The sequence below is a fragment of the Mus musculus genome, chromosome 2 (assembly GCF_000001635.26).
Source record: "Mus musculus strain C57BL/6J chromosome 2, GRCm38.p6 C57BL/6J".
NCBI lineage: Eukaryota > Metazoa > Chordata > Mammalia > Rodentia > Muridae > Mus > Mus musculus.
Genome location: NC_000068.7, coordinates 62,217,326 through 62,230,882, shown reverse-complemented (window position 1 = coordinate 62,230,882; position 13,557 = coordinate 62,217,326). Strand labels below are relative to the sequence as shown.

The following is a 13,557-nucleotide window of genomic DNA, read 5'->3' as shown; positions in this document are numbered from 1 at the left end:
TCAAATAATACATTCTCATACCGGTCTTAAGTTTGCATTCAGTGGAGCTAGTTATTAAATTTATCCTTCAGTGAAAAAGTTTAAGTGACAAAAGTTGCTTTAATGCGTTGTGAGCTTTGATTGATTATTTGTCCACGATACTAACTTTAGCTTGATTTCAATTTCTTTCTAACTTTCATTGACAGAATCAGGGTAAAGTATTCACACTTCAAAAAGAATATTTCCATTTCTAATCTTTATAATGCTGAGTTTTAAAGAGATTAGCACAAACCATAAATTGTCTACAATGTATATGAATGTAAGTAGGAAACACTTTCAACATAATTAATCTCTGCATCAGAATAAATCATGGTAAGAAATAGTATACCTAGAGATTTGTGGATTTGAAAAGGTTAAGTAATATTTTGAGGGATAGAGTTTGGATTTATTGAGTTCCCTGAAACATGGGGAAATAGATATGTTTTAAATTAACTTCATCCAAAAGAAAATCCTACTTTAATTATACAAGAAATTCTTGACAGACCTGCCAGATGCAAATGGGATTTTCTGCTACTAAATCTAACAAAATCTCTTTAAGGAATTATGAGAGTCTGTTAAAAAAAAACATATCAAAAATCTGATAGAAAAAAAACAAAACAAAACAAAACAAAAAAAAAACACTGACATAAAATAGTTTGCCATTCCAAAACAATATCTGGTTGCTTTACAAAGAAATGTCTAGAAAGCACCAATTCTACACTTTATACATTCTTGAAATGACATGATCCCAGATCTGGAATCCTAAAGGACAAACAAATATGGTTTTTAGAAAACAGACACTAGCTACTAATATATGAACCTAGTTTTTGATTTCCTAAAATAGAAAAATAATTGATGATATGAAAAATTACTAGTTTTTAAATCATCATAATCATAAGCAAAACCAACTTTATGATTACAGGTTAATTCAAAGAAACTATTTCCTTATCTGCAAATATCATGTTTAAGACATTAATTCTACATATCTGTTTTTAATAGGAGAAAATAGCCTCCATCCTACATTTAAAGATTGATATAACAATAAGATATAATGGTAGATAAGAACAAACTGCAAAGTTTAGAAGACATAAATATGTAAAGCATATCTATTTATTAAATATAATAAAATTACATGATCATAACTGAATACAAAAAGAAAATAATATTTTAATGAAATTTGAATGATGAAGTAAATATCTTTATATTACACTCAAGTTGCAATTACAAATATTTTATTCACCGTTGAAAAGGAAATGAAGCAAAAGTTGTCAACACAATTATGTCTAGAACCTGTAATTTCTGTATACTGTTAGCTCTAAACTACTGTCATATCCTCAATAGTATTGTACAAAGTGCTCTACATGGAAAGTGGAACATTCAAGTGGGACTACTTGGAGTCAAACAAAAAGACACAGGCTGACCAGAGAATCACAAAGAAGAGTAAAAAGCTATTCGAGATATTGTGCCTACTGAACTACTTTCACTGCAAGAATAGATTCAGAAAATGTAATTGTGGAAAACTAGATTGAACACAGTTCATTTTCACGGGGTCTACTGAGATGAGCAAAAGAAAGGCAACAGAGATAGGAAAATAAGCAATTACTGGACATTTCCTGCTCAGAGTAACAATCTAAGGAAAACATTAGAAGTCACATTCTTTAAGAAAGTTAAATAAAATCATAAAAGGTATGTTCTATGGTCAGTGTTGTAATCCTGGGATACTTGACAGATATATTTCATATAGCAACTACAAAACTTATTCTAATTAATCTATTCTCAAATGCAATTCAGTCACTTAATCCACATAAACAAACTCCTTAGGGGAAATCTTTAACTATGTAAAGATTAGTTTCTTTGTGTGTGTGGTCTAAACAGGTTCATGAAAATATTCAGGGAGATCTGGCCATCTATTTTCCTGTTATAGATCATCATTTAGAAATGAGTTGAGGTTTATTTCAAATTCAATTTATTTTATTTCAAATAAAGAAATAGAAGAAAATTATTTTAATGCTCCTTAAACAGACTATGAAAACTTGTTTTTCACTGTTCACACATATATGGAATTGTCAGGAAAAATAATAATAAAAGTCAGCCAAGCTTGTCAGAATTAAATAAATTAAGAAAACAAACAGCTTACCTGCAATTTCTTCTATCGTGTTGGCATGCATGTCCAGTAGCACAGTTCCATTCAGGATGCAGCTTCTCAACTCAAACAAGCTGTGTAATGAAAGCGTGGCCACATAGGGCTTACTCCATCTTTCTCCTCCATCTTCCACATCCTCTTCAAATTTCAACCACCTATACAAATAGATATTCTTGTAAATATATTAAGTACTACAATGTTGAAGAATTATTCCATATCATAAAAAAAGTTATAAAAAGAAAAGTCTCCAAATTGAAACTTGTTTTCATGGGTTTGGGGAAATAAGGAAAAGATAGTCCACTTTACTCAGGTACAATCTCTTTAAATTCTATTAAACAAACATTTTTATTGTAATAGATTGTTAAAAACAAAGATTTACTTTTTAAAAATTTATCTAGCTTTGCAGAAATGTTTTAAATAAAAATTTGCCAGTGGTCACTGTTGTAGTACTAACTTAAAAAAAAAAAGGGAAGCATTTTCCTTTGTGGAAAAAAATTTGTAGTTGGAAAAAAAGAGGTGAAAGAATACTTAATCTTTTCTTTGTAGTTGGAACTCTTAAATTTCAGGTTTTAGATGAAAAATTCTCCAATAAATTTGTAGGATGCTTATGCAATGTGGCACTTAATCTGTAGGTAAAAATTCTTGTTATTTTGTCTGGAAGAAACATACTCATGACAGTCAGTGGTAGAACCTGGATACACAAAAATTGGTCTAGGATATCATTCCACGGGTACTCCTGCCAAGAATGGAACATGAACTCTGAATCCAAATGGGAACCACTGCCTGCTTAGTGTGAAGAAACAGTCTGCAATATCTGCAATCTTTTGTAATTAAGACAAATAGGAAAGATAAGGGAAGTCAATGTTTTTACTACTCTGGCATCAACCTCTCAATGATTTAGGGTCTGGCTCTCTAATCTTATCCAAGGACCTGTTCAATTCCACCACTTCTGATGAACTCTAACCTAAATAGCCTTCCCTCCTCTGTTTCCCTTATTCATGCCTCTGTCCTTATCACTTTTGGCCATGTTTCCTCTTTCCAAAAGGAAACACACACACACACACACACACACACACACACACACACACACACACACACACAGACCCCTATCTGGTACTGCTATTTATGTAATAAAAGACCCAATTTCAATGGTTGAGAACCCATGTAAGAAACTAGACAAAGAAACAAATGTATTAACAGATAGTAACCAAGAGTCTGTTAGAAAGAACAGAGTTGAAATGAGTGTCAAGAAAGCCATGGATCTATCATAAAGTTCAAGAAGCAAAATACTATTCATGCTATCTTTACACACACTGGGGAAAGCTGTGCTTATAGAGAACCCACAAAGGATTAGAAAACAAAACAAAACAAACAAACAAACAAACAAACAAACAAAAAACAACCCTCACATTTCATCACCAAATCATCCACAATATCTCTTCAAAGAACACTTCAGTTTTTTCTGTTCCCTTGTTTAATTGTTTTTTATTCTGTGATTTTGACCCTTGGTTTATTTTGATGTTTACTGTGGTTGTCAGAGAAGACTGTGGGAGTTCTAGCTGGAGAAAGGGTTCTACCATGTAGCCCAGGATAACCTTCCTTTCCTCTGCTTCCCAAGTGCTGAAACTATAGGTGTGGACCACCCCACTCAGCTAAGGAGTGTTTCAATTGGAGTGTGTGTGTGTGTGTGTGTGTGTGTGTGTGTGTGTGTGTGTGTGTGTGTGTTGATGTGCACATGTGAGTGTGCATGTAGGAGGAGGGAATTCAAGCGCATGTGTGCATGTGAAGGGCACAGGTAAATCTCCAGTTTCATTCCTTCAGGAATCATGTATGACAACATCTTTTATGCTTTGATCTATTCTTTCAGAATTCCATAAAATATAATTTGATTATGCTTTTTCCTTTTCCCTGAACATACCCCAGCAGCTCCTCACATATCCAACTTCTTCTTGTTCTCTCTTTTAAAAAACAAAAACCAAAACCATGGAGTTCGGCTTAGACTGGCTAACTAATCTTGCCCATGATCCCTGCCACGGGCTACAACCGACATACCCATGGAGGAACAAAAGGATGATATTCCCCTCTCCTAGTATCTATCCATGGCAAATAACTTCTTGGCTAATGGTGAGAGTCTGTACCTACTTCCCTGCTTCCTTGTTGGGATTTTTGCCTGGTTTGAGCTCCTGTGAATCTTATCTATGTTGTTATAGTTTCTGTGAGTTCATGTGTGCATCAGTCTTGTTGTGTCTGGAAAGCAGTTTTCCAGAAGTTGTTCACAAGTTCTTAGTATAGTAAACTTTCTGTCTTATCTGCACAGATCTCTGAGCTTTGTGGGGAAAGGTGTGATAGAGACATCACATTTAGGAATGAGAATGGCTTACTTTCTGAGACAAGAACTCTCATGAGGACTTGGTGTTCACTGATTGGGCTAAGCTGGCAGGCCTGTAAGCCCAAGGGATCCTCCTGTTTCTGCCTCTCCACACCTGGAATTACATGCTCACACTAGTCTGTCTGGCTTTTTATTTGCATGTTGGGGATTGCTTTACTAACTGAGCTATATCCCCAGACTTCTTTAATTTTTAAAATGAGTGATTCTTAAAAAGTTTCTGCCCTTTAAAGATCTTTAATAACCTCATATCCGCCGGAAGGGCTGTCCCTCAGCATTTGCTAGAGCCATCTTAGTTGCAGGACTCTGTCAAAAGTAGTCTGCACAGGTGAGAGTGTGCACTACAGAAGCAAAGTAACAACCTATCAAGGAGCTGGTTCTTAGAGAAAATCAACAAGATAGATAAACCCTTAGCCAGACCCACTAGAGGGCACAGGGAAAGCATCCTAATTAACAAAATCAGAAATGAAAAGGGAGACATAACAACAGATCATGAAGAAATCCAAAACACCATCAGATCCTTCAACAAAAGGCTATGCTCAACAAAACTGGAGAACCTGGATAAAATGGACAAGTTTCTAGACAGATACCAGGTACCAAAGTTACATCAAGATCAGGTTAATGATCTAAACAGTCCTATATTCCCTAAAGAAATAGAAGCAGTCATTAATAGTCTCCCAACCAAAAAAAAGCCCAGGACCAGATGGGTTTAGTGCAGAGTTCTATCAGACTTTCAAAGAAGATCTAATCCCAGTTCTTCACAAACTATTCCACAAAATAGAAACAGAAGGTACTCTACCCAACTCATTCTATGAAGCCACAATTACTCTAATACCTAAACCACAAAAAGACCCAACAAAGATAGAGAACTTCAGACCAATTTCCCTTATGAATATCGATGCAAAAATCCTCAATAAAATTCTCGCTAAAGGAATCCAAGAACACATCAAAACAATCATCCATCCTGACCAAGTAGCTTTCATCCCAGGGATGCAGGGATGGTTCAATATACAGAAATCCATCAATGTAATCCATTACATAAACAAACTCAAAAACAAAAACCACATGATCAACCTGTTAGATGCAGAGAAAGCATTTGACAAAATCCAACACCCATTCATGATAAAAGTCTTGGAAAGATCAGGAATTCAAGGCCCATACCTAACCATGATAAAATCAATCTACAGCAAACCAGTAGCCAACATCAAACTAAATGGTGAGAAGCTGGAAGCAATCCCACTAAAATCAGGGACTAGACAAGGCTGTCCACTCTCTCCCTATCTATTCAACATTGTACTTGAAGTCCTAGCCAGAGCAATTAGAAAACAAAAGGAGATCAAGGGGATACAAATTGGAAAAGAAGAAGTCAAAATATCACTTTTTGCAGATGATATGATAGTATATATAAGTGACCCTAAAAATTCCACCAGAGAACTCCTAAACCTGATAAACAGCTTCGGTGAAGTAGCTGGATATAAAACCAACTCAAACAAGTCAATGGCCTTTCTGTACACAAAGGATAAACAGGCTGAGAAAGAAATTAGGGAAATAGCACCCTTCTCAATAGTCACAAATAAAATAAAATACATTGGCGTGACTCTAACTAAGGAAGTGAAAGATCTGTATGATAAGAATTTCAAGTCTCTGAAGAAAGAAATTAAAGAAGATCTCAGAAGATGGAAAGATCTCCCATTCTCATGGATTGACAGGATCAATATAGTAAAAATGGCTATCTTGCCAAAAGCAATCTACAGATTCAATGCAATCCCCATCAATATTCCAACTCAATTCTTCAATGAATTAGAAACGGCAATCAGCAGATTCATCTGATTAGCAAAAAACCTAGAATAGCAAAAACTCTTCTCAAGGATAAAAGAACCTCTGGGGGAATCACCATGCCTGACCTAAAGCTGTACTACAGAGCAATTGTGATAAAAACTGCATGGTACTGGTATAGCAACAGACAAGTAGACCAATGGAACAGAATTGAAGACCCAGAGATGAACCGACACACCTATGGTCACTTGATCTTTGAAAAGGGAGCTAAAACCATCCAGTGGAAAAAAGACAGCATTTTCAACAAATGGTGGTGGCACAAGTGGCAGTTATCATGTAGAAGAATGGAAATTGATTCATTCCTATATCCTTGTACTAAGGTCAAATCTAAGTGGATTAAGGAACTCCACATAAAACCAGAGACACTGAAACTTATAGAGGAGAAAGTAGGGAAAAGCCTCAAAGATATGGGTACAGGGGGAAAATTCCTGAATAGAACAGCAATGGCTTGTGATGTAAGATCGAGAATGGGACCTCATAAAGTTGCAAAGCTTCTGCAAGGCAAAAGACACCGTCATCAATAAGACAAAAAGACCACCAACAGATTGGGAAAGATCTTTACCTATCCTAAATCAGATAGGGGATAGATATATATCCAACATATATAAAGAACTCAAGAAGGTGGACTCCAGAAAATCAAATAACACAATTTAAAAAATGGGGCTCAGAGCTGAACAAAGAATTCTCACCTGAGGAATACCGAATGGCAGAGAAGCACCTGAAAAAATGTTCAACATCCTTAATCATCAGGGAAATGCAAATCAAAACAACCCTGAGATTCCACTTCACACCAGTCAGAATGGCTAAGATCAAAAATTCAGGTGACAGCAGATGCTGGCGAGGATGTGGAGAAAGAGGAACACTCCTCCATTGTTGGTGGGATTGCAAGCTTGTACAACTTCTCTGGAAATCAGTCTGGCGGTTCCTCAGAAAATTGGACATAGTACTACCAGAGGATCCCGCAATACCTCTTCTGGGCGTATATCCAGAAGATGTTCCAACCGGTAAGAAGGACACATGCTCCACTATGTTCATAGCAGCCTTATTTATAATAGCCAGAAGCTGGAAAGAACCCAGATGCCCCTCAACAGAGGACTGGATATAGAAATTGTGTTACGTTTACACAATGGAGTACTACTCAGCTATTAAGAAGAATGAATTTATGAAATTCCTAGGCAAATGGATGGACCTCGAGGGCATCACCCTGAGTGAGGTAACCTAATCACAAAGGAACTCACACAATATGTACTCACTAATAAGTGGATATTAGCCCAGAAACTTAGGATACCCAAGATATAAGATATAATTTGCTAAACGCTTGAAACTCAAGAAGAATGAAGACCAAAGTGTGGACTCTTTGCCCCTTCTTAGAATTGGGAACAAAACACCCATGGAAGGAGTTACAGAGACAAAGTTTGGAGCTGAGACAAAAGGATGGACCATCTAGAGAGTGCCATATCCGGGGATCCATCCCATAATCAGCTTCCAAACGCTGACACCATTGCATACACTAGCAAGATTTTGCTGAAAGGACCCAGATATAGCTCTCTCTTGTGAGACTATGCTGGGGCCTAGCAAACACAGAAGTGGATGCTTACAGTCAGCTAATGGATGGATCATAGGGCTCCCAATGGAGGAGCTAGAGAAATTACCCAAGGAGCTAAAGGGATCTGCAACCCTATAGTTGGAACAACATTATGAATTAACCAGTACCCCGGAGCTCTTGACTCTAGCTGCATAAGTATCAAAAGAAGGCCTACTCAGCCATCACTGGAAAGAGAGGCCCATTGGACTTGCAAACTTTATATGCCCCAGTACAGGGGAACGCCAGGGCCAAAAAGTGGGAGTGGGTGGGTAGGGAAGTGTGGGGGAGGGTATGGGGAACTTTCGGATTATCATTGGAAATATAAATTAGGAAAATACCTAATAACAAATATTAATAAAAAATAACCTCACATCCAATTGGTGATTATTAGGGTTGGTTGTTTGGGGATAGTGAGACATTAGTAATTTACACCCTTTTAATTAGTTGAGTCCATGTGAAAAATATAACTTGTTCAGGTCAATGAACTCATAGTACAAATTATGCTTACTGCTCCCAAGACTTGGCAGTATTTAACTGCAAAGGTGTGACTCTCCTGATCACTTTTTTCTATGCTATGACAACCAGTCATTTTCAAGATACAGACCGTTCTCATACCAAAGTCTTCAACATCATCAAACATATGGACCAGGTCAGGTAAGAATGAATATGACTTTTATACTCTTAATTAATTAGTACTTCTTGACTTCTTGACATATATACATATATATATGACATATGCTATATACTTATAGTGTGTGTGTGTGTTTGTGTGTGCGCACGCACGTGTTTGCATGTGTGTGCATGCATGCACAAAGCCACAATCACATTGAGTAGTACAAAAATTACTTCCTTAGTAATCAATGTGAGACAGATTATATTGGTGAATGTTCCTTGGTCTAGTTGCAAATAAGAAATAAGAAATTTGGCCTTTATTTGTAATATACATACAAACTCCAGTATGACCAAGGTAAAGTCTTTACAAATGCCCTGGGTCAGTTTCTCATGTGAGTAAACAGGAAACAGATTCAGCATGTTAATAAATAGCTGAGACCTTTTGACCAACAGTCGTTTCAAATCCAACTTGCTTTAACTTTATTCCTATAGCAGAAACAAAACAAAACAACAACAAAACCTAATACATTTAATTTTGAACCATGATTGAAAACAATCTCATCATGACAAAAGTTCTGATCCCTTTCCTTTTATATTCTATTTATATATTTTTAAATTATCAACTGTGCAAGATAATAATGATTTTTGTACCAAAATGGCTTTTATTAAATCTCTGATTTCATGTTACATGTAATGTGGCTTTCGAGCAATAGGAAAGAGGAGGAAGAGGGAGAGAGGAGGAAGGGAGGAACAAAGAAAGGATGGGGAAAGAAAAAGGAAGGGGGGAGAAGAAGAAGTAGAAGAAGAAGAAGGAGGAGGAGGACGAGGACGAGGAGGAGGACGAGGAGGAGGACGAGGAGGAGGACGAGGAGGAGGAGGCCATGATAACTACAGCATCACATGGGCTGGCGTGATTTTCATGTTAGATTTAAAGAGAATGGATTATATAAAGATTTAATTTTTTTTTTTTTTTGTGGGAAAACAGGCATTCGTTCCACACAAAATATTCTAATTTTTGGTTTAGGGGACTGTAGTTTTTTTTTTTTTTTCTATCACACATACAGTTTTTAATTACTTGATTACAACTGTATTAACTGACCTATAAAAAGTTTATAAAGTGTAACAAAAGTTTATTTTTAAAACACAAGCTGATATCTCTATATAATACAATCAAACTCCCTTTAAAACAATACTCATAGATACCAGTGAAGATAGGTGACTGTGTTTCTATATTATTTGATCATTTTTTAAAGTAAACATTTTAATTTTTATTAATGATTTTTATTTTTTGAGATGATAAAGTTACATAATTTCCCCTTTCCCTTCTGTCCTTCCAAACACCTTCCATATTTTCTTACCAATCCATGGCTTCTGTCTTTTAATGGTGGGTGAGTGCATATGCCTGTGTATGTGCATGTGTGTGTGATGTGTTTGAGAATATTGGTAACATGTATAATTGCATGTTTTCATTCCTTGTGTGGATCCATGCCATTTCTGTAACGGAGATGGTTCAGACTGCTCCTGAGCAACAGAGTGAACCCTTGTGCCACATCTTTATCTTCTCAACCTTTGCTCAGTTGCTGTCCCCTGACAATCCCTAGACTGTTGTTTTATCACTTCAAGGATGCAGAACAATACAGTTGGAAAGTTTTTAGACTTGGCTGGTGTTCACTGGAGACTCATCAATGTTGTTTCATGTTTCAATACTTTATTCTATTTTTCTGCTCGGTGATATTCTTTCATGAGTAATATTCTGCTAAGTAGAATTTGTGGTGAAACTATTGCGTAAACAAGAGTTTTCATTTCCACATATCAAAATGCCTAAGAGTACAACTGGTGTGTTAAACAGTAAACATGAGCTTAATTGTATAAGAAACTACCGTAGTATTTTACAGGGCGTCTCTCTAACGATTACACTCACAAGTGCAAAGTATGAGCAGTCTAGCTGCTCTCTCTTTTTAACAGCACCTCTTATTTGCCAATGTTTTATCTTAATTGTTTTAGTGGTCATATAGTGACATGTCATAGAAGATTTAATTTGCCTTTCCCTAAGTATTAATGGTGGTAAATATTTTCTAAGCCATTTGACAGGCATCTGTGTGTTTTATGTATATGTTTCTGTGTCTGTGCTTGTGTGTGTGTGTCTTCCATCTTCTCCCATAACATGGTCTCTCATAGAAACCATGATTGCATCAAGTCATCCATTCATGTAAGAGAATCTTGTGTGTCCTGAGACCCCCTATTTTCTACATTTTAATTTTTTAATTTAATCATTGAAGATAAATTGATATGAATGTTTATGATACACACACACACATATATATGCTATTTTGCATATATATGCCATATACATTCTCTGCAAAAAAAATCTGTTGTCACTTCTACACATTTTCCTAATTTATTTTCATGCTTTTGAGTATCAATGGTTCTTTCTTTCATTTCATAACTTTTGCAAGTTGTCAAAAACCAGTTAGCCACACGTTAGTGTGTTTCTTAGTTCTTGACTAAGATCTACACATCTATGTATTATATAAACTTGCATTTAAATACAAATCTCCATTCTATATTGTTTCATTTATAAAAATATTTCAAATTGAATTCTTGTTTCTGTTAGAAAAGAATGAAGTCTTGAAAGTTCTAAGCAGCTTAATAGCTAAAAATGACCAAATGTAAGTTACATGCATGGTTGGTTTGATGAAACCATAGATTTTTTTTTTTGAAAATTATGGGAAAAGACATAAGGTACTTGCCATAAAAGAAATCTACAAGTTACAAATACCACGTTACTAAGAATACCACACATTTCACGATTTAATGCTTTATGCCAACTCCAGAATTATGCCAAAAGCATCAACACACACTTAAGAGAATTTTAAGACTATATTAAAAAATAATATATATCACATAAGTATTACTTTGTTTTCTGTGTTTTCATCCAATTTCATCATTTAAATATACAAATAAAGAGGTTTACAACATTGCAGATCCTGTTTCAAGACTTTTAGCCATTGAGTATATGGTTAAGTTACAAAATGTTTCATTACATACATTTCAGTGGGCTACACTCTCATGAAGTCCATTTGATGGATGATACATACATATATATATATATATGTGTATATATATATATTCACATACATACATATATAGTCTGTAGACCAAATACATGACACTTTGTATATGGGGGTTGGGTGCCCCTGAGCAGATTGTTTTCATCCCCTTCGTCTGGATCTGTTCTGATCCGTGATTAGCCCACTGAATTCTCTTTTTACCAAAGAACATTAAATAGGTGTTTCATGAATTCTTTGAGGATTAAGTTGATGAAAATGCGCCCCACTTGTATTAAAATACACAAAGCAAATTCTTCTACCATTTAACAACAGATTTTTTTTCTAGAGAAATTAACTCTGCATGTATTATTTAACACTAACTCAGCTTAACATTTTTAGGAAGTTTTGTTCTTTGATTCTGTTAAATAGGAAGGAGCTCTATAACTCCTAAATTATGGTTTTGAAGGCATCAAGATACTCCCTGATAAGACTTCCACCTTTAAGACACTTGAAAAGAACTAGTAAATATATGTAAAGCAATTCATCTTAAGGAGACAGAAACTATCAAAACTCAATGTTTAATGGCTCTAGTTATTCTTTTCTCTCAATAATTTTTTTGATTTTTGAGATTATAATATAATTGCCTCATTTCCTTATTCAAATGTATGGTCTTTTTTTTCTTCATTAGTTGTTATTACATATATCTATGTATGTAATGTATATGCAAATATATTCATAAATGATCAAATATGTTGGGAGCCGCCCTCACATTTGCCATTATAAGATGGCACTGACAGCTGTGTTCTAAGTAGTAAACATAATCTGCACACGTGCAGGGGCAGTTTTCCCGCCATGTGTTCTGCCTTTCTCATGATGACAACTGGGCCGATGGGCTGCAGCCAATCAGGGAGTAATACATCCTAGGCGGAGGATAATTCTCCTTAAAAGGGACGGGGTTTTGCCATTCTTTTTCTCTCTCTTCTCTTGCTTTCTTTCTCTTGCTTTCTTGTTCTTGTTCTTTTTCTCTCTCTTGCTCTGGCTCTTGCTCTCTTGCTCTCTGGCTCCTGAAGATGTAAGCAATAAAGCTTTTGCCGCAGAAGATTCCGGTTTGTTGCGTCCTTCCTGGCCGGTCGTGAGAACGCGTTTAAGACAAATATAATCTGCTCAGCATGTATAATGTTACTTGCATGTACATTTTTTGGTTTGTCTTAATTCATATGGTCTTTGCATTTGCAGTCTATTGAAGAGTTCAGTTGATGTGACTATATACTAATCTTGACGCCCAAATGCTTTTGTAGCATCAATAAGATTGTTTTGGTGTACTAACACTTTTCTGTGCTACCTCTAACTATCAACATCTTTACTAATCCCTACTTGGCCCTTTTGAACTCAATTGTAGAAAACATTTGAAATGGCAAGCATAGCGAATAAAGCACACTGCCTGGACCATCTCGTAGCTTTGGGAGTTGTGCTCGCTTTCTATGCTCTTTTTAAGAGAGACTTCTTATTTTTAAGTGGGACATTGTAATTTTGTTATTTCAGTAGTCTCTTCATATATTTCTTTTAGGGGTTTAAACAGAACAGCTGTTTTGCACAAACATTTATTATGTAGATAAGATCAAAAATAGTAACTTCAAAATCTAAAACTTTGCTCGTTTTGCTTGTCAAAAATAACAAAAATATCATTTTTATTTTTACTATTAGAGTAAAAATCTACTAATCCCACAAAAATACTAACAAAAGAAACAGTGCAAAGTATATGCAAATTATTTATTAGAATTAAATTGCATTTGAAAAATCAGATGTATTAATTAATTAATCCGAATTATTTTTAGATGGACAATGGCAAAAAACCAAAGGCACTTCTGTCACTTTAAAACTCACTAAAATTTAAATCTCCAGTAAGTACATTCTGCTTTCTGTGAAG

General features: G+C 35.4%; 1 protein-coding gene across 16 annotated transcripts in view; it reads right to left on the bottom strand.

Annotated features, from left to right (window-relative positions):
* The window catches only part of Slc4a10 (solute carrier family 4, sodium bicarbonate cotransporter-like, member 10), a 280,272-nt gene that overhangs the window by 95,861 nt on the left and 170,854 nt on the right, over nt 1-13,557 (bottom strand). For all 16 annotated transcript variants that reach the window (XM_030252258.1, NM_001242380.1, NM_001242378.1 and 13 more), the window contains exon 5: nt 2,156-2,316. Coding sequence is in view for 15 of the 16 variants with exons in the window: in NM_001242380.1 (NP_001229309.1) it covers nt 2,156-2,316 (161 nt within the window). In the remaining variant the exon portion in view is untranslated. The remainder of the gene's footprint in view (nt 1-2,155; nt 2,317-13,557) is intronic.